Source organism: Dendrobates tinctorius, unplaced genomic scaffold, assembly GCF_039654945.1.
Source record: "Dendrobates tinctorius isolate UK_male_01 unplaced genomic scaffold, ASM3965494v1 ptg000254l, whole genome shotgun sequence".
Taxonomy (NCBI): Eukaryota; Metazoa; Chordata; class Amphibia; order Anura; family Dendrobatidae; genus Dendrobates; species Dendrobates tinctorius.
Window position 1 is genome coordinate 9769470 of NW_027361921.1, and position 23096 is coordinate 9792565.

Sequence of the window (23096 nt, forward strand, 5' to 3'; positions counted from 1 at the left end):
AAAGAAGGGGGCATCACCTCTCTCCTCAGTTTTGGTTTCCTGTTCCTGCAGGTGGATGCCTGTGGCATGCTGAATAACTCCAGGGGGATCCCCTTGTGATGAAGTCCGGTCCGGAGTGTGGGGGCAGCTGGGTGTGGTGGCACGTGCCCGGCGTCCTGGGAGCTGCCATGTGCCACGCCTCATCCCCCGCTGGACTCCCTGGCGGCCGCTCCTGTCAGGAGGCTGGGCCGGGGAGGGGCGTGTCCATCACAACACTGGCACCAAGTGAATGGGACGGCTTCCGGTTGCGCAGGAAGTGACGTCACACGCAGGGGGAGACGACATGCTGGATACTTCCAGGAGGAAGTTGCTCCAGGGGCGTGCACACCGCTCCTACCAGATAAAGAAGCGGTGTGCAGTGGATGCGGCAGCAGCGGCTTCTCAAGTAAGCATGGCGGACCCCGCAGCGGAACCGCTCGTACCGGATGATGAAGCAAACCCACAGGCTACCGTGGTACCCAGGGCTCTGGTGGGGGTGAGTGCCTTTGTAATGCAAAACATATCGGTAATAATGGCCTCTGTCATGTTTTTTGTTTAGAGGAAAAAGGCCACATCAAAGCAGAAAAACAGGGCATGTGCACTGTGTAGGAAAACCCTCCCTAGAACATATGACAAGTGAATCTGTCGTTCGTGTATTGACAAAACGGTGGCCGAGAAGTCACCGTCTTTAATCTAAAGCATAAAATCTATTATTCGAGATGAAGTAAAGGAACAGATGAAGCAGCATACTGCACTCAGTTCCGGGAAACCCACCCCTCCCCCTCCTCCTACAAATATCCCAAGCCCTGATGTTATGAATGAGTCACTGAAGGAGGAAAAAACAAAAATACAAGCTAAGTCCAGAAAACCGGAGAGGTTGGTAGCTATCGGATTGCAGACCCCTGATCCTATCCACAACAACTAACAGTAGCCGTGGGGGGTTCCTACGATGTCCTAGACCCCTCGATCACAGCCGGAGAACTAAATAAGCCTAAAGAAAGAAAGGGGAAATCTAAACTGCCCCAGAGCAGACCCCCAAAGCAATAGGCAGCCCCCAACATATAATGACGGTGAAGCAAGATGAAAACACTAACACAGATAGAAAGATAGCTTGGGCCCCATCGTTTGCTCTACCTAACTAAAAAGGACAGGATAGAAAAGCTGCTGTCTGCAATCCGTAAAAAACCCTGCCAAAAAATGTCCCAACCGTCTGATAGGAAAAACAGGCCCTGAAGTCGCTAGGACTTCAAAATGACTATCAGCACTGAGGTAAATTCTGAAGACAGAGCAAAAAGACAAACTGATCAGAGACAAAAATGGAAGTCGGCACACTCCCGACCAGGGATGGCAAAACTCCAAAAAACAAGGTAAACAAAACTAATAAGTTCAATAGCAGAGCAAAAGCTTATCTTTGGGAAGCAGGAATCAGACTGGTCTCCAAGAATCCAGTAGAGAAATCACCAGCGACTCAGAAGGGCGTCGGCTGCCTTATATCCAGTCAGCAGTTCCTGTTACCCAGTCATCATCTAGCAGATCAGGTGTTTGGTAATCAGCCTCACTACCTTCCTTCACCAGAAGAGGGAGTTCATCAGACATCGACGGTGAAGGGGAAAATGAACTCACAACACCCTGATGTAGATTCAGAGGAAGAGCCGGGAGAATTAGCCCCCTATGATGACTCAGACCTGGACTCCTTGGACGAGGAATACGGCCACCCTTGTTTTTTATCCGAGGATATCGGAAAATTACTTAATCTTGTCAGGTCTACTATGGGGATCGAAATGCCTAGGGAGCAGCAAACAATTCAGGATTCCATGTTTAGTAACCTGGAGGGAAAAAACGTAGTGTTTTTCCCTTTCACGATAATCTCCTGAATTTGATTAAAAGGGAGTGGAAAAAGCCAAACAAAAAGATGTCCGCTCCACAAACACTGAAACGCAAATACCCATTTGATGAGATCTGTGAAAAATGGGAAAAGGCTCCTAGACTGGATGCTGCTATTGCCAATACCTCTAGAGGAATAGCTCTTCCATTTGAGGACATGGGTGCCTTAAAAGATCCCCTCGACAGGAAAGTTGATGCCTTTCTAAAATCAGCTTTGGAGGCATCAGCAGAGTTATTCAAACCTGGAGTAGCCACCACTTGTACAGCTCGTGCTATGGTCAAGTGGTTAGAGGAGTTGAGTGAACAAATAAAAAACATGGCCAAGAGAGGGGCTACTGGAGGCAATACCTTCCTTGCAAAAAGTGGCAGGTTTCCTAGCGGATGCCGCAGTTGACTCCGTCCGATGTGCCGCCCGTGCATGCGCCCTGTCCAATTCAGGCCGCAGAGCACTGTGGTTAAAAAACTGGGCTGCAGACTTTCAATCGAAAGTTAAGCTCTGTGCAGTCCCTTGTGAAGGACAGTATCTCTTCGGGAAAGCATTGGATGAAATCTTGGAGATGGCGTCGGTCAAGAAAAAGGGGTTTCCACCACCTCCCTTCTCTAGACGTAGTTGGGGTGACTCTCGGTCGTCTTTTCGAGGGTCAGGAAATAGAGGAGGCCGAGGCCGCTCAGACGACAGGTCCATGCGAGGCAAACCCTGGAGAGAGAGGAAAAGGAAAGATAAAGTATTCCTCTTCAGTAAACCTCTCCTAAAACAGATTCCAAACACCAATGACGCCAAAATTGCGGTGGGGGCGAAGACTTTGATTTATTTTTTATTTTTTTGTGTCCACCAGTGGTCAGATTACCAGCCTCACAGTGGATAGCCAACCTGTTATCCGAAGGCCTGCGGCTAAATTTTTTTCAGCCCCCCCCGCCACGGCGAATGATAGTGACTCATGTGGCCAAGAAAAATCAAGCCACACTACAAAAAGTTCATCTCCTCCATACAGAAGGAAGTACTGATAAAAGTGCCACACCAAGAAATAGGGAAGGGATTCTACAGCACCTTATTCCTCACGCCAAAACCAGACTGCTCGCTGAGGACCATATTCAATTTAAAAGCACTGAATCGTTATATCCGAGTAGAGAAGTTCAAGATGGAAACTCTAAAATCAGCAGTAAGACTACTCGATCCAGGCTGTTACATAGCAGTAATAGATCTGACAGATGCTTACTACCATGTACCAATTTGTGGGGAACATCAGCAGTACCTAAGGATTGGTGGTGGAGATTGCACAAGTTCCCACTCATCTACAATGCCAATGTCTTCCCTTCGGGGTGTCAGTCGCCCCTCGTATGTTCACAAAGATAATTTCCAAAATAGCATCCTTCATGAGAAAAGAAAACCTACTACTGGTATCCTATTTGGACGATTTTCGCGTTGTGGCAGACATCAAAGAAAACTGTGTAAGGGCAGTCACGAGAGTGCTGGAGGTGCTAACCAGGCTGGGCTGGATAATAATTTAAAAAAAAAGAAAAATCCGAGGTTATTTCCAGCTCAGATACAGGAATTTCTCGGCATTCATTTGAATTCAGTCAGACAAGATTGTGTCCTCCCAGAGAGGAAAATTCGAACCATCCAACAAAAGATACAGCAGGTGCAACAAGGAGCGATGTCACTCTTGGGTATCTTAACAGCGACAATCCCAGCGGTACAGTGGGTGCAAGTCCATACAAGGGAATTACAATGACAGATCCTGTCTGAGCAGGCGAAGGATCCGTACAACTTAAATCGGAAGATTCTACTATCACCACAAGTGTGGTACTCGTTAAATTGGTGACTGAGCACCGAAAACCTAAACAACGGCATACCTTGGTCAGTTCGGAACCCAGTGGTGCTGACCACGGATGCAAGTCCGTTAGGTTGGGGATCACATGTAGCAGGCTGGATTCTACATGACCAAAGGGAACCCTCAATGAAGGCAGCATCCTCCAACCTAAAAGAGTTGACAGCTGTAAGGCGGGCAATTCTTCATGCAGAAGAGGTACAAGGAAAACCTGTGGTAGTATTATACGACAATAATACGACCGTAGCTTACATACATTGACAAGGGGGTACAAGGTCAACATCCCTGATGGCAGAAGCCAAAGACCTGTTCATATGGGCAGAAAGCAATCTTTTTTTCCCTGTCAAGCACACACTCGAAAGGGGAGAACAATCTTGTGGCAGATTTCTTAAGCCGTCACGTGTTACACCAGGGAGAGTGGTCCCTGAATCAGGAAATATTTGGGAAAATTTGTGCCATCTGGGGCACACCGGAAGTGGATCTGTTTGCCACAAATGAAAATCGGAAGGTAAACAGGTTCTACTCCCTAAACCCAAGAGAACACCCGGAAGGAGTGGATGCACTGCTGGAAGTTTCGTCTAGCTTATACGTTTCCCCTGATTATGTTGATCCTGATGGTCCTGAAGAAAATTCGACAAGACACGAATAATTCTTGTCGCGCCCTTTTGGCCAAAAAGGGCATGGTTCACATGGCTCAGACGCATATCTATCTCGGACCCATGTATCCTTCCGGATATCCCAAATCTTCTACACCAGGGTCCAGTAGTACATACTCAGGTGCACAGACTCCATCTCACAGCTTGGAACTTGAGAGGGGACTCCTACTAGCGAAATGATTCTCAGGCCCTTTAGTGACCACTCTGCTTGCTAGCAGAAAAAAAGATCACGTCAGACAAATACAAAAAAATCTGGGAAAGATTCCTGGAATTTTCGGAACGTCATTTGTCCGATACAATCCAAGAAGTCCCAATAAATGAAGTTCTTGAGTTCCTCCAAAGGGGACTAGAGAGAGGATTATCGACTAGTACCCTGAAAGTGCAAGTCTCTGCCCTGGGTGTGTTTGACCAAAAATTCGCTGATCACCCTTGGGTCTATAGGGTCATTCGAGCCTCCTTTACGGCCAGACCCTCAAAATCATTACCTAAGGTAGCTCCCTTGGATCTAAATTTATTTTTAAATGCCCTAACTTCTCTTCCTTTCGAGCCTCTTGCCTCCATTTCAATAAAGGCGTTGACACTAAAGACAGTTCTCCTGGTTGCCCTGACTTCAGCTCGACGTATCTGCGAGCTTCAAGCTATCTCAGTAAATCCCCCATATACAACCTTTCTGGATGACAGAGTAATTATAAAGACTCACCCGGACTTCCTTCCGAAGGTCAATTCAAAATTTCACAGGGACCAGAAAATAATTTTGCCCTCGATTTGTGCTAACCCAAAATCCCAGGGAGAGGAAACCTTCCATTGTGTAGATATCAGACGTTGCCTACTCAAATATATTGAAGTCTCAAAATCTTGGCGACAGTCATCAGCCCTCTTTGTCTCCTTCAAATAGGGGAAAAAATGCATCAAAATCAACTATTGCACAGTGGCTTTGTATGGTTATTTCACTTTCATACCCTTCTTCTGGACAAGTTCCCTCACTGGGTGTAACAGCTCACTGGACAAGAGCCATTTCCACATCCTGGGCTGAAAGGGCGAATGTGTCTGAACAGATTTGCAGAGCAGCAGTATGGTCTACCCTCCACTTTAAGCTATATTTAGGACTGTCAAATCTTGCCTATGGAAGAAAGGTGTTATCTGCTATTGTCCCACCCTAGGAGTCTCTTCTATTTCTTCCTCTCGTGTATGGTGCTGTCATGGGGAAGGGAAAAAATGATAATTACTTACCGGTAATTTGATTCTGATCAGATCAGAAGCTGCCAGTTGAGGACCTGTGAGGTGTCGATTTCTCAAACTACAGACTCTAATGTACTTGTCTTGTTTCACAGTTTTGCAGCGGGGCCTCCCACTCCTCTTTCTACTCTGGTAAGAGCCTGTTTGTGCTCTCCTCTGAATGGAGTAATACACACTGTTGTAGGAAATCTTCAGTTTCTTGGCAATTTCTTGCATGGAATAGCCTTTATTTCTAAGAAGAACAATAGACTGTCGAGTTTCACATCAAAGTTCTTTTTTTCTGGCCATTTTGAGAGTTTAATGGAACCAACAAATGTAATGCTCCAGATTCTCAACTAGCTCAAAGGACGGTCAGGTTTATAGCTTCTCTAATCAGCCAAACTGTTTTCAGCTTTGCTAACATACTTACACAAGGGCTTTCAAGGGTATTCTAACCATCCATTAGCCTTCTTACACAGTTGGCAAACACAAAGTACCATAAGAATACTGGCGTGATGGTTGTTGGAAATTGGCCTCTATACACCTATGAAGATATGGCATTAAAAACCAGATGTTTGCAACTAGAACCTAGCCAAATCAGTTCTCATACTTTGCACTTACGAGGGCCAATAGCCCGAAACACTGTCTTCAAATTGAGATTCTAGTTTGACTTTTATCCTAAGTCATATTACAAGACTCGTTAAAGGGTTGATTGTGACTTGTAGGATCGCTACTACCAACAGGTGGCGCTATAGAGTTCAAGTCCTCTTGCTCTCTGAAGAGGCAATTTGCATATTATTTTCCCTGAGGAGCATTGCATGGCGAATAAGCCTCCTTACCTTGACAAGCCAGAGCTGGTATGTCACTTTCCACAAGGAGAAACCTTACCCCTTAGACCTCAGTCCAGAGCCTCTCACCTAGCCAAATCAGTTCTCATACTTTGCACTGACGAGGGCCAATAGCCGAAACACCGTGTCTGCAAATTGAGTTTCTGATTTGACTTTTATCCTAAGTCATATTTCAAGACTCGTTAAAGGGTTGATTGTGACTTGTAGGATCGCTACTACCAACAGGTGGTGCTATAGATTTCAAGTCCTCTTCCTCTCTGATAATATAGTATAGTACAGACTAAAAGTTTGGACACACTTTCTCATTCAAAGAGTTTTTTTTATTTTCATGACTATGAAAATTGTAGATTCACTCTGAATGCATCAAAACTATGAATTAACACATGTGGAGTTAAATAATTAGCAAAAAAGTGTGAAACAACTGAAAATATGTCTTATATTCTAGGTTCTTCAAAGTTGCCACCTTTTGCTTTGATTACCGCTTTGCACACTCTTGGCATTCTCATTTATTATTATTATTATTATTATTTATTATTTATTGTTATAGCGCCATTTATTCCATGGCGCTTTACATGTAAGGAGGGGTCTTCAAGAGGTAGTCACCAGAAATGGTTTTTACTTCACAGCTGTGCCCTGTCAGGTTTAATAAGTGGGATCTAAAAGCTTCCAGATCAAGCAGCATATATCATGTGGGAGTACCAATGTTGTTTACTACGCTACATGTGGGTGTCCCATGATATATGTTGGCTTGACATCCAGGGAATTACGCGTGAGGATGTGAGGGACATTCGGGCGGCCAAGGCAGTGGCTGACCCCTCTACTCTATAAAAAAAAAAAAAACAAAAAAAAAAAACATCCCTCGTCATTTTAGGACTTTTCATAATTGTGACCCACAGTCCTTCATGGCGCGGGGTATTGATTGTATCCATTTGGGGATCCGGGCTGGCAACTACAAGAAAATATTGGCCCAAAGAGAGGCCAAATGGATCGTCACCCTTGACATTGTGACCCCCTAAGAGTCTTAACGAGTCTCTGAGCTTCGCCTCTTTTATATAGCCCATGCTGTCTCTGTTGCCTTCACCATTGTATATATTCCAGTTCTTGACGGCTCTTTTTTATGGTTTTTAACGTTTGTTTTTTCTTATCTTTAGTTATTATTCCATGATATGTGTTTGCTGTTTGTGGGTGGTACGGACCTTTGCTGGATTGATGACGGCTTTATACCTTCCATCTGCCTGTGTTGGAGAGATTAGGATTTGCTGCCATTTTTCCATGTCACCTGCGGCTATACAGGAGGACCTTGGCTACGCCTACTTTGTGACCTGCTACGTGTTATGGATAATTACGAATACTTCTATGCACGTGTATTGGTCATGGTACCTTCACATTGTGCTACTGATGTCATTATATGCTGGCATTGTATGCTGTATTTATATATCTGATTCTGTTACATTTATTTATTGTATGATTATGTATAATTTGTAATTTTTGCTCTACCATATAATTCTCTGCTGACATCATTTGCATAAATGTTCTTGTATATTATGCCCATGTTTACATAGCATGTCACACTATATAGGCGGTTTATATTCCTTATGCTCTTATATTCATCTTGTGCCTATTAGTCAATTTGTGACAACTATAGCCCAGTTATATACCGCGGTGCGCATGCGGTCTATGTGCCCCTGGTTCACTCTGCATGGGGGGTGGGCGTCTCCAGGGTCTCGAGCGCGGGGACTCCATTCCCCGGCGCACGCGCTCTGATGCCTGACGCCCGTCTCACTGCTAGAGGGCCTGGTTGTCGCATGGCGCATGCGCCGCTATCGCGGCTCTGATTCGCTCTCCCACACCATGTGATCGCGTTGCCTAGATACTTAAAGGTCCTTCTCCACAACTAGCTACCTTCCCCTTGAGAAAGCGCCCTGTGTGAGCGCGAAACGCGCGTCGGGGGTCGCCGCCTGGAATCTGCCTTTTTGTGCCCCCTTCGGTAAGCTGCCCGCTTTCACCCTATGTACTTTTACTATTGTGTTAGGGATTATTCTAATGGGAGCTGCTTACCGCTACTATTAATAGCGCCTCATAGCACTGAGGCAGGTTTTTTCCTTCATGCATTGGTTACATGCCTTTTTGCTATATTATTCACCTGTATTTGGAGATATCCTGCTTTGTATTCTCACTGCATGATATGTGCTTTTATGATCGTGGGGCACATCTTGTCATTTTTCTTCCCTGTCCTGGTCAGTCCTGTCTGCGTCTAATGATTTTTTCTGCAATTTTTTTGCTTTTTGACTTATTATGTGTCTGTGCATGTGCTAATTAATACATTTTGTATTTTTATATCTACTTTTTGTATCCATTATTACTTTTTTCTCCCTTTTTTTTGCATGAGCTTCAAGACGTAGTCACCAGAAATGGTTTTTACATCACAGGTGTGCCCTGTCAGGTTTAATAAGTGGGATTTCTTGCCTTATAAATGGGGTTGGGACCATCAGTTGTGTTGTGCAGAAGTCTGGTGGATACACAGCTGATAGTCCTACTGAATAGACTGTTAGCTGCTTTTTTATTGCCATAATACAAATTCTAAGTAAAGAAAAACGAGTGGCCATCATTACTTTAAGAAATTAAGGTCAGTCAGTCTGAAAAATTGGGAAAACTTTGAAAGTGTTCCCAAGTGCAGTGGCAAAAACCATCAAGCGCTACAAAGAAACTGGCTCACATGAGGACCGGCCCAGGAAATGAAGACCAAGAGTCACCTCTGCTGCGGAGAATAAGTTCATCCGAGTCACCAGCCTCAGAAATTGCAGGTTAACAGCAGCTCAGATTAGAGACCAGGTCAGTGCCACACAGAGTTCTAGCAGCAGACACCTCTCTACAACAACTGTTAAGAGGAGACTTTGTGCAGCAGGCCTTCATGGTAAAATAGCTGCTAGGAAACCACTGCTAAGGACAAGCAACAGGCAAAAGAGACTTGTTTGGGCTAAAGAACACAAGGAATGGACATTAGACCAGTGGAAATCTGTGCTTTGGTCTGATGAGTCCAAATTTGAGATATTTGGTTCCAACCACCGTGTCTTTGTGCGACGCAGAAAAGGTGAACGGATGGACTCTACATGCCTGGTTCCCACCGTGAAGCATGGAGGCGGAGGTGTGATGGTGTGGGGGTGCTTTGCTGGTGACACTGTTGGGGATTTATTCAAAATTGAAGGCATACTGAACCAGCATGGCTACCACAGCATCTTGCAGCGTAGTCCATGCAGTTTATTCAATATCATAAACCCACAGCAGCAACAAAACTTCATATAAACAGCAGAGCGTCCATGACAGAGCTTCACTCTGTAAACCCTATGTTCACACAGGTTGTACCATGTCCATTATACAGGCTTTCTTAGCCTCCCTTATCTCACCCATGTCCCGGTTTCCTCATGGCTGCTTCAGCTTACTGCAGACGTTCATTCCCTCCCCTGGGAACTCTCAGACACATTCAGCCATTCCCCACAGCCACTTCACAGGCTGTTAGCCAGGAAGCTCCATCTCAGCGGGAACTTCCACACTGGACCAACCGGGTCCCAGCATTCACCACCTGTGACCTACCCTGGCCACGTTATATGGTCCGTAGCCACGCCCATTGGGTCACATGGCTATGACCTCATCACAGGTCCTTCACACACTCATACACACTCTACCATTGTGTACTAAACACACCCCCTGGGTGGGTTTGAAGGTAACTAGGTCTGCCCATCTCCCTAGCAACCTGGAGACTTCTCCCTGACACAGCATCTCAGCAGTATCACTGCTGCTCAACACATGCATCAGTCTCCATTTCAAGGCCACCCACATTGAGATACATAACGGTCATTCATGGTTCTGCCATTCAACCTCTCTCGGGACATCCACACTGCGCCCCCTAGTGGACACAGTGGTCATTACACCACATAATATATATATATACATACATAATTTTTGCCAGAGCTGGCTGTATGTAGGAGACCTCTGCAAAATTTTAAGTTTGTCTGATTTTTCTCTAGGTAGATTTTTGAGTAAAATGTAAATTGCTTTTTAATTCTATAAACTACTGACAAAATCTCCGGATTTCCAAGCACTAAATTTTGGATTTATTTTCAGAAAATGAGTAATGGTCAAAATAACAAAAAAATGCAGTGCTTGCAGACCTCAAATAATGCTAAGAAAACAAGTTCATAATCATTTAGAAACAACAGTATTAATGTTTTTAACTCAGGAAGAGTTCAGAAATCAATATTTTGTGGAATAACCATGATTTTTAGTCACAACTTTTATGCATCTTGGCATATTTTCCACCAGTCTTTCACACTGCTTTTGGGCGACCTTATGCCACTCCTGGTACAAAAATGTAAGCAGTTCTTCTTTGTTTGATGGCTTGTGACTATCCATCTTCCTCTTGATTACATTCCAGAGGTTTTCAATGGGGTTTAGGTCTGGAGATTGATCATGCCAGGGATTTGATGTGGTGGTCCTTCATCCATACATTGTTTGACCTAGCTGTGTAGCATGGCGCATTGTCCTGCTGGAAAAACCAGTCCTCAGAGTTGGAGAACATTGCCTGAGCAGAAGGAATCAACTGTTTTTCCAGGATAACCTTGTATGTGGCTTGATTCATATGTCCTTCGCAAAGATTAACCTGCCCAATTCCAGCCTTGCTCAAGCATCCCCGGATCATAAATGATCCTCCACCAAATTTCACAGTGGGTGCTCGACACTGTGGCTTGTATGCCTCTCCAGGTCTCCGTCTAACCTCATTAGAGAAGATTACCTTACTCCAGTCCTCTATGGTCCAATCCTTGGTCTTTGGCAAACTTCAGCCTGGCTCTCCTTTGCTTCTCATTGATGAAAGGCTTTTTTCTAGCTTTACATGACTTGAGCCCTGCCTCTAGAAGCTGCTTTTTTGTAGCTTTACGTGACTTGAGCCCTGCCTCTAGGAGCCCGTTATGATCTATTTTTGCCGTGAACTTCACCCCAGCTGCCATTTGTCATTCCTTTTGTAGGTCAATTGATGTCATCCTGTGGTTGCTGAGTGACATTCAAATAAGATGACTGTCATCCCTGTCTGTGGAGAATTATTTTCGCCCTCTGCCGGTCTGTAGCTTTGTTGTCCCCAATTTCTGATGCTTGACCTTGTTGTAATGTAATGTAGAAATTTTAAGGATGGAGGCAACATGTATCCCTCTGCTAGTAAAGCCAGAATTGGGCCCTTCTTTTCCTCACTCAAAACTTTTCTTTTCAACTCCTTTGGCATGGTTAAGTTATTTTTTCATTCCTATTACTTTTGGAATATTACTAGCACTTGTTTTGCCATCCAGCTTGTCCTAGTGCAAGAGGATTGTGAACACCACAGCAGAGGTTTTTTTTTTTTTTTTTTATACTTCTCTTTGTGAAATAATATTTGGTTCAGGTGATCACCTAATCAGAAGCACATTAAGTAGAATGACGTGTACTCTGGTTGGAATTCAACTGACACTGGAATGGAATGGCTGTTACATATACAGAAGCTTATATTAGCTGATACTCAAAGACAACCACAGCTATAAACATCACAACAACTCTCATAGCTGTATGAAAAACACTTGAAAAGAACTATCAAGAGAAGAAACTCCGCAATATAGAATAAACATAAGAAAAATGGAGTGCTGACTTCAATAATATATAAAAGATAAGATTTTTATTAATAAATTGAAACAATATACAACATAGTACAAACAACAAGGAAAGATTCCACGCAAGTAATCATAGGAGATTTGTCAAGGGAAGGTTGGTGCCAAAGGCCTGGAGTTATGTATATACTAGCCCAGTCACCCATATAATATAACCAGGGTGCAAGCGGTAACCCTGGTGGGGCGAACATAAAGTGCATAGTGCAGAGGGATTAAACAGGCCAATTAAGGACACTTACCCATTTAACTAAGGAAGCAGTGCTCACAAATCCCCTAAGAAGACCCTGGACGCGCGTTTCGCGATATGCTTTATCAACAGGGGTAGTTAGTATAGTGAGTCTGTCCTTTTTATATGCAGACTAATTAGCGTGGTGCCCAAAGCGGCGCATGCGCAGTGCGGAACTGCACCCGGAAGCACCATCACATAACGGCGTCCCTCCAGTGCGCAGGTCCGGGAAAATTCCCGTGACGTCACAGACCTGCGCACTAATAGTATAGAGGCCGGATGGGATGGGCAGGGGTACAGACGCACCGAGCATGCGCACAACGGCGGCCATTTTTGAGAAGCCTATATGGAAGCTACCATCTTAACAATGCTCTCTCCACTACAACACAAGTCAAAAACACAAGAAATATATGTGGTGTATACAAATAAGTAGAGCGGCATAGTGTTTAGCATTGATGTGGAGCCTCCATAGTAATTTATAGGAGTAATAAGAGACACACCACAGTTTAGTATTCCAAACCAAAAAAAGAAAAATGAGAAAATAAAAAATGTAACCACAATAGAGAACTATAAAAAAGGAAAACAAAAAGAGGGAGACAGAAATGAGACAATATGTGTGAATAATAAGACACACAAAAATTAATAACACATATGTATCAGGAAAGAAAATAAAAAAATAACAAATAAAACACTTTACATATGTATAAAAAAAGGGAAAAAAAAAAAAATATATATATGAATAAAAAATAGAAAAAGAAGGGATGTTGGCATGTCCCATATTCCACACACAAAACTGGATGGTTGATGAAGAGGCTTCTCCAAAACATGCGCATGTACATTCCACAGATGTAAACGGCTAAAAAACACAAAAGAAACAGACAAATTAAAATAAAATAAGGGAACCACAAGCAAACAGGAGTATATAAGATAGTTAAATATTTTTAGTGCAAGAAAGATGAGAAACTAAGTTTCTCATTAAGACCATTCGGGGTCATCGAGTTCAGGGTGACAATCCACTGACATTCCTTTTGTGCCAATAGCCGTTTTAAATCGCCTCCCCTGATCCCCCCATGTACACAATCGATCGCCCTGATTTTTAGACCCTTCGCGTTACAGCCATGATGGACCCTGAAGTGTCTCGGTAAAGTTTTTAATAACGAAAGATCCTCAATTTTATGTGCATTACTAATATCCCGCACATGCTCTCTAGTCCTGATGCGTAGTTGGCGAGAGGTTAAACCAACATAGATTTTCTTGCACAAGCAAGTTGCATAGTGGATAACATACGTTGAGCTACAAGAAAGATATTCTTTAATCTCGAATTCCCTTTGGCCGTCAGAGGAGCTAAAATGCGTGCTCCTAATCATGTTAGCACAGGCCAAACATTCTCCACAAGGGAAAAACCCTCTACGCGGCCTACTACCAGAAGGAACGAGAGGATTGGACACTTTTGCCACGTAGTGGCTGTGTACCAGAAGGTCCCCAAGATTCCTACCTCTCCTGGCTGTCACCATTGGTCTATCTGGGAGAAGCGGCCCAAGCGATAGATCAGTTTTTAAAACAGACCAATGTCTGTCAAGAATATTCTGGACCTCCCTCCAAAAGCAATTGTGTGTCGAAATAAAACGGACTTCCTGATTTTTTCCTTTTTTTTATACATATGTAAAGTGTTTTATTTGTTATTTTTTATTTTCTTTCCTGATACATATGTGTTATTATATTTTGTGTGTCTTATTATTCACACATATTGTCTCATTTCTGTCTCCCTCTTTTTGTTTTCCTTTTTTATAGTTCTCTATTGTGGTTACATTTTTTATTTTCTCATTTTTCTTTTTTTGGTTTGGAATACTAAACTGTGGTGTGTCTCTTATTACTCCTATAAATTACTATGGAGGCTCCACATCAATGCTAAACACTATGCCGCTCTACTTATTTGTATACACCACATATATCTCTTGTGTTTTTGACTTGTGTTGTAGTGGAGAGAGCATTGTTAAGATGGTAGCTTCCATATAGGCTTCTCAAAAATGGCCGCCGTTGTGCGCATGCTCGGTGCGTCTGTACCCCTGCCCATCCCATCCGGCCTCTATACTATTAGTGCGCAGGTCTGTGACGTCACTGGAATTTTCCCGGACCTGCGCACTGGAGGGACGCCGTTATGTGATGGTGCTTCCGGGTGCAGTTCCGCACTGCGCATGCGCCGCTTTGGACACCACGCTAATTAGTCTGCATATAAAAAGGACAGACTCACTATACTAACTACCCCTGTTGATAAAGCATATCGCGAAACGCGCGTCCAGGGTCTTCTTAGGGGATTTGTGAGCACTGCTTCCTTAGTTAAATAGGTAAGTGTCCTTAATTGGCCTGTTTAATCCCTCTGCACTATGCACTTTATGTTCGCCCCACCAGGGTTACCGCTTGCACCCTGGTTATATTATATGGGTGACTGGGCTAGTATATACATAACTCCAGGCCTTTGGCACTAACCTTCCCTTGACAAATCTCCTATGATTACTTGCGTGGAATCTTTCCTTGTTGTTTGTACTATGTTGTATATTGTTTCAATTTATTAATAAAAATCTTATCTTTTATATATTATTGAAGTCAGCACTCCATTTTTCTTATATACAGAAGCTTGTGGGTTCAGAAAGTATTCAGACCCCTTTTAAATTTTTCACTCTTTGTTTTATTGCAGCCATTTGGTAAATTCAAAAAAGTTTTTTTTTTTCTCATTAATGTACACTCTGAACCCCATCTTCACTGAAAAAAAACAAATGTAGAAATTTTTGTGAATTTATTAAAAAAGAAAAACTGAAATATCACATGCTCATAAGTATTCAGACCCATTGCTCAGTATTGCGTAGAAGCACCCTTTTGAGCTAGTACAGCCGTGAGTCTCCTTGGGAATGATGCAACAACTTTTTCACACCTGGATTTGGGGAACCTCTGCCGTTCTTCCTTGCAGATCCTCTCCAGTTCCGTCAGGTTGGATTGTGAACTTTGGTGGACAGACATTTTCAGGTCTCTCCAAAAGATGCTCGGTGTGATTTAGGTCAGGGCTCTGGCTAGGCTAGTCAAGAATGGTCACAGATTTGGTCTGAAGCCACTCCTTTGTTATTTTAGCTGTGTGCTTAGGGTCATTGTCTTGTTGGAAGGTGAACCTTCGGCCAAGTCTGAGGTATAGAGACTCTGGAAGAAGTTTTCATCCAGGATATCTCTGTACTTGGCCGCATTCATGTTTCCTTCTGTTGTGATTGGGTCACCGAGGAGGAAAGCAAGACCAAGCTAAGCCACAGAAAACCAGTGAGGTTAGTAACTAAGCGGATTGCAGACCCCTGATCCTATCCACACAACTAGCTGTAGCCATGGAGCGTACCTACGATGATCCTAGACGCCTCGACACAGCCGGAGAACTAAATAAGCCTAAAGCAAGAAAGGGGAAATCTAAACTGCCCCAGAGCAGACCCCAAAGGAATAGATAGCCCCCAAACATATATTGTCGGTGAGACAAGATGAAAACACAAACGCAGGTAGGAAAATAGACTGAGGAAACGATGGGTCCCACACTAACTAGACAGGACAGGAAAGGAAAGACACTGTCTGCAATCATGCAAAAAACCCTGCAAAAAATGCCCAACACGTCTGAGAGAAAAATACTGAAGTCACTAGACTTCACCCACTATATCAGCACTCTGGCCTCTTTTTGATCTGCTTTCAGAATATACCAATCTAATAAGGGACAAAAACAAACTGGCACAAGCAGTAACATATGGATTGAGATTCAGCACAGCCCCAGCCAGAGCTGGCTGAAAACACAAAAACTGAAATATACAAAGCCAGATCAAATGAGAACAATAGCAAAAGAACACTTAGCTTCCAGCTCAGTCCCTGCATGCTCAGCTAAGACATCAGGAGGCATGAAAAAATCACCAGCAGGGATAGAGGGAGTCGGCTGTCTTAAATCCAGTCAGAAACTCCAGATCTCAAGTCATCCTCATCATTATCAGGTGGCAGGCCTCTGTTAATTAAATCAGCTCCATTACCTCCAGTAACCACCAGAGGGAGCCCCGAAAGAGAACTCGCGACCCCTCTGTCAATATAACCAGCTCCACTACCTTCACTAGTAACCAGAGGTAGGCCAGAAAGCTAATTCACAACATCCTTCACTTGCAACCAGTCCTGTCCCTGCAGCTGAAAAACACCCCCATAGCATGATGCTGCCACCACCATGTTTCACTGTTGGGATTGTTTTGGGCAGGTGATGAGCAGTGACTGGCTTTCTCCACACATCCCTCTTAGAATTATCATCAAATAGTTCTGTCTTCTCATCAGACAAGAGAATCTTATTTCTAAGGCTGTGTTCACACGTTGTGGTGTTTTCGCGGCAGTCTTTAACTTGCGATTTTTCCGCGAAAACGCAAAAAAACAACATCCCATGCAATCCTATGGGATTCCGCAATGCTGTGCTAATGCTGCGGATTTTCCCGCGGCGTAATCGCATCGCGGAAAAATACGCAGCATGCTCATTAATTTTGCGGAATCTCGTCGATTCCGCCCACATAGGAATGCATTGTTCTACTTACTTTGCCCATGTGTCTGTGCCCACCATGCGAAAAGTAAGCAGAACATTTGCAGATGGTACCCAGGGGGTGGAGGAGAGGAGACTTTCCTCCACCCTGTGGGTACCATATCCCTGTAAAAAATAGAATTAAAATAAACCGGGTTATATTCACCTTCCGGCGTCCCGCACAGCCTTACCGATGCTCCCGCCAACTCCCGTTCCCAGTAATGCCTTGCGTCAAGGACCCGTGATGACGTAGCGGTCTCGCGAGACCGCTACGTCATCGAAGGTCTCGCAAGGCATTACTGGGAACGGGGGCATCGCGATGATCGGGAACGCTGCGCGGGACGTCGGAAGGTGAGAAAAACACAATTTTTAATTTTTTTAAATTATTTTTAGCATTAGATCTTTTTACTACTGATATATGCATATGCAGCCTCAATAGTAAAAAGTTGGTCGCACTAGTCACACTGTGTTTGACGAGCGTGACCAACCTGTCAATCAGTTCTCCAAGTGATGCTACAGATCACTAGGAAAACGCTAGCATTCTTGCAAGCTAATTACGCTTGCAAATCACTAGTTTTTCCGTGGGAAAATCTCGGGAATTTAAAATGCGGTTTTCCCACGGAATGGAATTCCGGAATTCCCGCGGTAACTTCCGCGGGAGTTCCGCAACGTGTGCACATAGCCTTATAGTCTGGGAGTCCATCATGTGTTTTTTTTTTTTTTTATTTTTTTTTAGCAAACTATGCGAGCTTTCATATGTTTTGCACTGAGGAGAGGCTTCCATCGGGTCACTCTGCCATAAAGGCCTGACTAGTGGAGGGCTGCAGTGATAGTTGACTTTTTGGAACTTTTTCCCTTCTCCCTACTGTGCATCTGTGGAGCTCAGCTACAGTGATCTTAGGGTTCTTCTTTACCTCTCTCACCAAGGCTCTTCTCCCACAATTACTCAGTTTGGCTGGACAGCCAGGTCTAGGAAGACTTCTGGCTGTCCCAAACTTCTTCCTTTTAAGGATTATGAAGGCCACTGTGCTCTTAGGAACCTTGAGTACTGCAGAAAGACTTTTGTAACTTTGGCCAAATCTGTGCCTTGCCACAATTATGTATCTGAGCTCCTTGACCAGTTCCTTTGACCTCATGATTCTCTTTTGATCTGACATCCACTGTGAGCAGTGAGGTCTTATATAGACAGGTGTGTGCCTTTACAAATAAAGTCCTATCAGTTTAATTAAACACAGCTGGACTCCAGTGAAGGAGCAGAACCATCTCAAGGAGGATCACAAGGAAATGGACAGCATGCAACTTAAATATGAGTTTCTGAGCAAAGGGTTTGAATACTTATGACCATGTGATAGTTTGGTTTTTCTTTTTTAATAAATTGCCCCAAAATTCTACGTTTCTGGTTTTTTTTTTTCAGCCAAGATGTGGTGCAAAGTGTACATTAATGAGAGAGAAAAAAACTTTTTTTTTGAATTTACTAAATGGCTGCAATGAAAGCGTGAAAAATTTACAGGGGTCTGAATACTTTCCGTGCCCACTGTAACTCTGGTTTAAAGACAATAAAAATTAAGTTTGAAAATCGCAAAATGTTTGCCAAATTTTCTATTTTCACAAATATATGCAGGTCATAATGAACAAATTTTACCAAGATTATGAAGTACAATATGTCGCAAAAAACAGTGGGAATCCAGTGGGATCCGTTGCAGCGTTCCAGAATTAAGAACTCGTAAAGTGACACTGGTCATAATTTTAAAATTTGGCCTGGTAATGAACGTGAAAACAGGCTTTGGGGGAGGGGTAAAGAGGTTAAATAGAAAATTAGCTTGGTATAAAAGAAGTTTTAGCTGTATCTTGTATATCTTGTTGCCCAAGGTTAGAGTGGCAACATATGCAACATATTTGGATGATTGTATTTTTGTGTTATGGTTGAGTTTGTATAATATGCAAGTAAGCATAAATTAACACTTTTTTTTTTTTCTTAGAAAATACAGCTTCCGAAAAAGGTGTCCACGTATTATCCAGCATATGAATTGCATCTGTATGGTGAGGGTGTTTACACAGAGGAAAACAGAAATCTTTCCTTAACTGGAATTCCAATTTTATTCCTTCCTGGAAATGCTGGCAGTTACAAGCAGGGTATGTGAAATAGTATTGCAATTTTGTATAATTTGTAATTAAAGTTTTGGTCCAACTGGCACTGAAGATGTATTTTCTAAATATATATATCTTTACACCATAACCAAATTTGTAATTAGATTTATTATGAAATACCCTACCGTTTTCCCTATCTATCCAAACCTTTTTTTTAAATTTTTTTTTATTGCACTTCCTGAGTTGAGTGGAGTCTCCAACAGGACGTCACAGGAGGCTGGAGCTGCACTCACTTCCTGTATTTTCCATTGCCTCTCCTGGAATAGGATGTCATCAGGGGACAGTGCTACAGTTACACAGTTTACTGGTTCGCCGCCATTTAACCCCTTCACAACATACGATGTACTGTTACATCATATGTTGTGTCTCTGACTTTGATTCGCAAGCCGAGCCCGCATATTTCCTGGCTGCTGATGGCTGATTTAATCAGCCATTATCTGCCTCTTAACAGACGCAGGTAGAGCTGAGCTCATAAAAAATCTGGCAAACTATGCTTTTTCGTTATATTACTTGAATAAAGGGGAATAACATGTGAACAAAAAGAGGAATGCAAATAAGTTATCTCTGAAAACATAACCTTTCCCGCTAAAAACAAGCCGCCATACAGCTCAATCATTGGAAAAATTAAACAGTTACAGGCAACTCTCAGAATAAAGCGATGCAAAAATAAATCTTTTTTTTTTCTGTAAAAGCACCAAAACAAAAAAATGTCCCAAATGAAGCATCATTGTAATCGTACTGACCTGAAGAATAAAGTTGCTTTATCAATTTTATTAGATTTGAAACTGCATAAAAAAACAAAAATCAATTCCTAAATGCTGTTTTTTATTCTTTCTGCCTCCCAAAAATCAGAATAGAAAGCGATGAAAAAATGTCATGTGCCTGAAAATGGTATCAATAAAACGTCAACTTGTCTCTCAAAAAACAGAGTCATGTTATGGCTTGTCAGCGGATATATAGGAAAATTCTAGCTTCCAAAATATGACGATAAAGCGTCCTTTAGTGTGTGACAGCAGCCAAATGTAAAAACCCAGTAAGGCTCTGCTCACATTTATCCTGTGCACTACGCTGAGCATTTAAACAGAGTTTTCTTTCTAAATCTCTGAAATATGTATTTCAGACAGAACCCCCAATGGAAAGTTCCCTACAAGGAGGCAGTCACTTTGGAACGTTGTCCGGCCTATGAACCGGCGGTGTCAGTCTATATTTTATTAGGAGTGCATAAAAGCTTGGTCTCCAACAGTTTTTTTTGAACTTCTGAAAGAAGTACACCGCTGAACAGAGGCCAGAAGGAGTCCAGGATAACTCTGCTGCCTCATTATAGTGAATGGATCCCTCACGGGTTTCATCTGAATTACGGCATTCAAAGATATAGATGGAATCCCCAAATTAAGTGCTCAGCGTACAGCACTGGACAAATGTGATTCACAAACGTTATGTAAAATGTTCCCAACAAAAGCTTCAACTCAATCCACAAAAAAAGCAAGTCCCCATTCGGATCCGTAATCTGTTAACGGAAATAGTGATGGCTTCCATGGTACTGCTAGCACAAAGCCTCTGGAAAAACTACTATGGCTCTTCGCCCCCCCCAAAAGAAATCCATCGAATTCTGTGCTCTCAAATCCAAAAGCGTGTCCATTCTGAGTCCCACAGTGTGTCTAAACCACATTTAATGTCCACATCTTTGGCATTTCTGTAGTGATGAGAGCCATCTTAATTTACGGGTGCATGTCTCCAGAAGCACCAGCTGAGTATAACGTTACTGGACTTTCCAATGTTACGGGCGCCGATTTGCAATTTTCACTCAGCAACATCTACTGCTGCTTGTTTCTGGAAAACACCCATGAAACTCAAAACCATCAGTCGCAAACTATTCTAGGAAAATCTGCTCTAGGAAGGCTTCATTGCACCAAGTTTCACCTCGTTGCTAAGCAGTACTGTACGGCCACATATGGGGTACTTTCATGTTCTCCAGAAACTTGGGGGACATTTTTCCAGTTTTCCCCTTGTGAAAGTGTAAAATCTGGAGCTAAAACAACATTTTTTTTGCTCTAAAAAATGTAATTATTTTTTCTTCACTGCCCAATTGTATAAAATTTTATCACACACCTGTGGTGTCACTGATAACTGCACCCTTAGATTAATTCATTCAGAGGTGTAGTTTGTAAAATGCAGTTACTCATGGGGGTTTCTGCTGTTCTGGCACCTCAGGGGCTCTTCCAGGCTGTCATGGCACCTGCAAATCATAACCGTAACATCTGCATTATGATATGATGCTCTTTCGCTTCTGAGATTTGCACTGTGCTTCAAAAGTTGTTTTTGACCACATGCGAAATTTCTCCTGAATATTCCATAAAAATTGTTGGGGTGCACATTCTCCTGTTACCCGTGTAAATATAAAGAATTTAGGGCTAAATGAACTTTTTTGTGAAAAAAAAGAGTACATTTTTTTCCTTCCACTTTCTTGTGCAGCAACTGAAAGCTTAATAAACTTCCTGAATGTAATTTTGAGGTGTGCAGTTTTTGGGATGGTGTCACTTTTATTTTCTGTCAATATAGGGCCCCCAAAGTCACTTCAAATGTGGTCCTTAAAAAAAAAAAAAAAAATAAAAAAAAAAAATAAATTTAATTTTGTAAATTTTGTTGGTAAAACAACAACATTTCACCAAATTTCTGATGTTTTCACAAATAAAAGCAAGTCATATCGAACAAATTTTCCCACTTTCATGAAGTACAATATGTCTTGAAAATATAGTCTCAGAACTGGTGGGATCCTTTTGAGGCATTCCAGAATTATTAACACACAAAGTGGCACTGATCAGAATTGTAACATTTGGCCTTGTCATTACGGTGAAAACTGACTTGGGGGTTGAAGAGGTTAAATATTTTGTGTGGTATGACTTAGGCTAGTTTCACATTAGCGTCTTTTAGCGCTGCGCTTCATGCGCAGTAGAAACGCATGCAAACAAACGCATCATGCATTTTGCATGCGTTTGCGTTATTTAGGCGCATGCGTTTCAACCAGTTTCTAGCCATATTAACTCTTAAAACACATGCGATTTTAAACGCAGGCGTGTGCATGTCCATGTGCACGCCTGCACTCCATAGACTGTAATGTGTTATTTTTGCGCATTCCATGCGCAAGCGTGCGCGTACGTTTTTTTGACGCCGTTGGACGGACCCAAAAATGTAACAGGTTGCATCGGGCATGCCTAGGCGCACACTACAAAAAAAGCATGTGCACGAAAACGCATACGAACGCGTGCAAACACTAGACCATGCGCCCGCCATGTTAAACATAGGGGCGCATGGTTTCGCACGAGGCACTGCGCTAAAAAACGCTAATGTGAAACTAGCCTCAGTCATGAAGGTAAAAACAGGCGGTGTCATGAAAGAGTTAAAGAAAAAAAAGTCGCTATAATAAATCCCTGTTAATCCCAAAGAAAAAAAATCGGACAAAAGTAGAAATCTTTACTAAAGTGTAGCTAAATCACTGAACTTGCTTTGGCTACTAAGGCCCAGAATGTATGCAGTAGTGGGTTACATAACTCAGCTTGTCTCAAAGGTTCCTCCAGTCTTTTGTATGTGTAGTGGCAGTTAGATAGCCAAGCATCTCTTACAGTTATGCTCAAAAGTTTACATACCCCAGTAGATTTTTTTTTTTTGCTTTCTTGGCCTTTTTTTCAGAGAATATGAATGATAACACCAAAACTTTTTCTCCACTCATGTTTAGTGGATGGGTGAAGCCATTTATTGTCAAACTACTGTGTTTTCTGCCAGGGTATGTAAACTTTTGAGCACAAAAGTATATCCTACATGGGACAGCCATACTAGGCTTATTCTTCAATGCCATAAAAGGGTGACTCTGTGAAATACAATAAAAGGAATATTGGCAATCGCTAACTGTATATGGATGTGCTTTATTTGCAAAGAGAATTTCTTGCCGTTATCTGTTACGGGTTTACCACAACAAAGAGAAGCCAGAAGCCGCAGCATCTGATTTCTCCTACTTCTGCAC

At 42.7% G+C, this 23096-nt stretch overlaps 1 protein-coding gene across 3 annotated transcripts in view; it reads left to right on the forward strand.

Annotated features, from left to right (window-relative positions):
* The window catches only part of PGAP1 (post-GPI attachment to proteins inositol deacylase 1), a 794782-nt gene that overhangs the window by 26341 nt on the left and 745345 nt on the right, over positions 1-23096 (forward strand). For all 3 annotated transcript variants that reach the window (XM_073558145.1, XM_073558147.1, XM_073558146.1), the window contains exon 2: positions 18910-19063. In XM_073558145.1, the coding sequence (XP_073414246.1) occupies positions 18910-19063 (154 nt within the window). The remainder of the gene's footprint in view (positions 1-18909; positions 19064-23096) is intronic.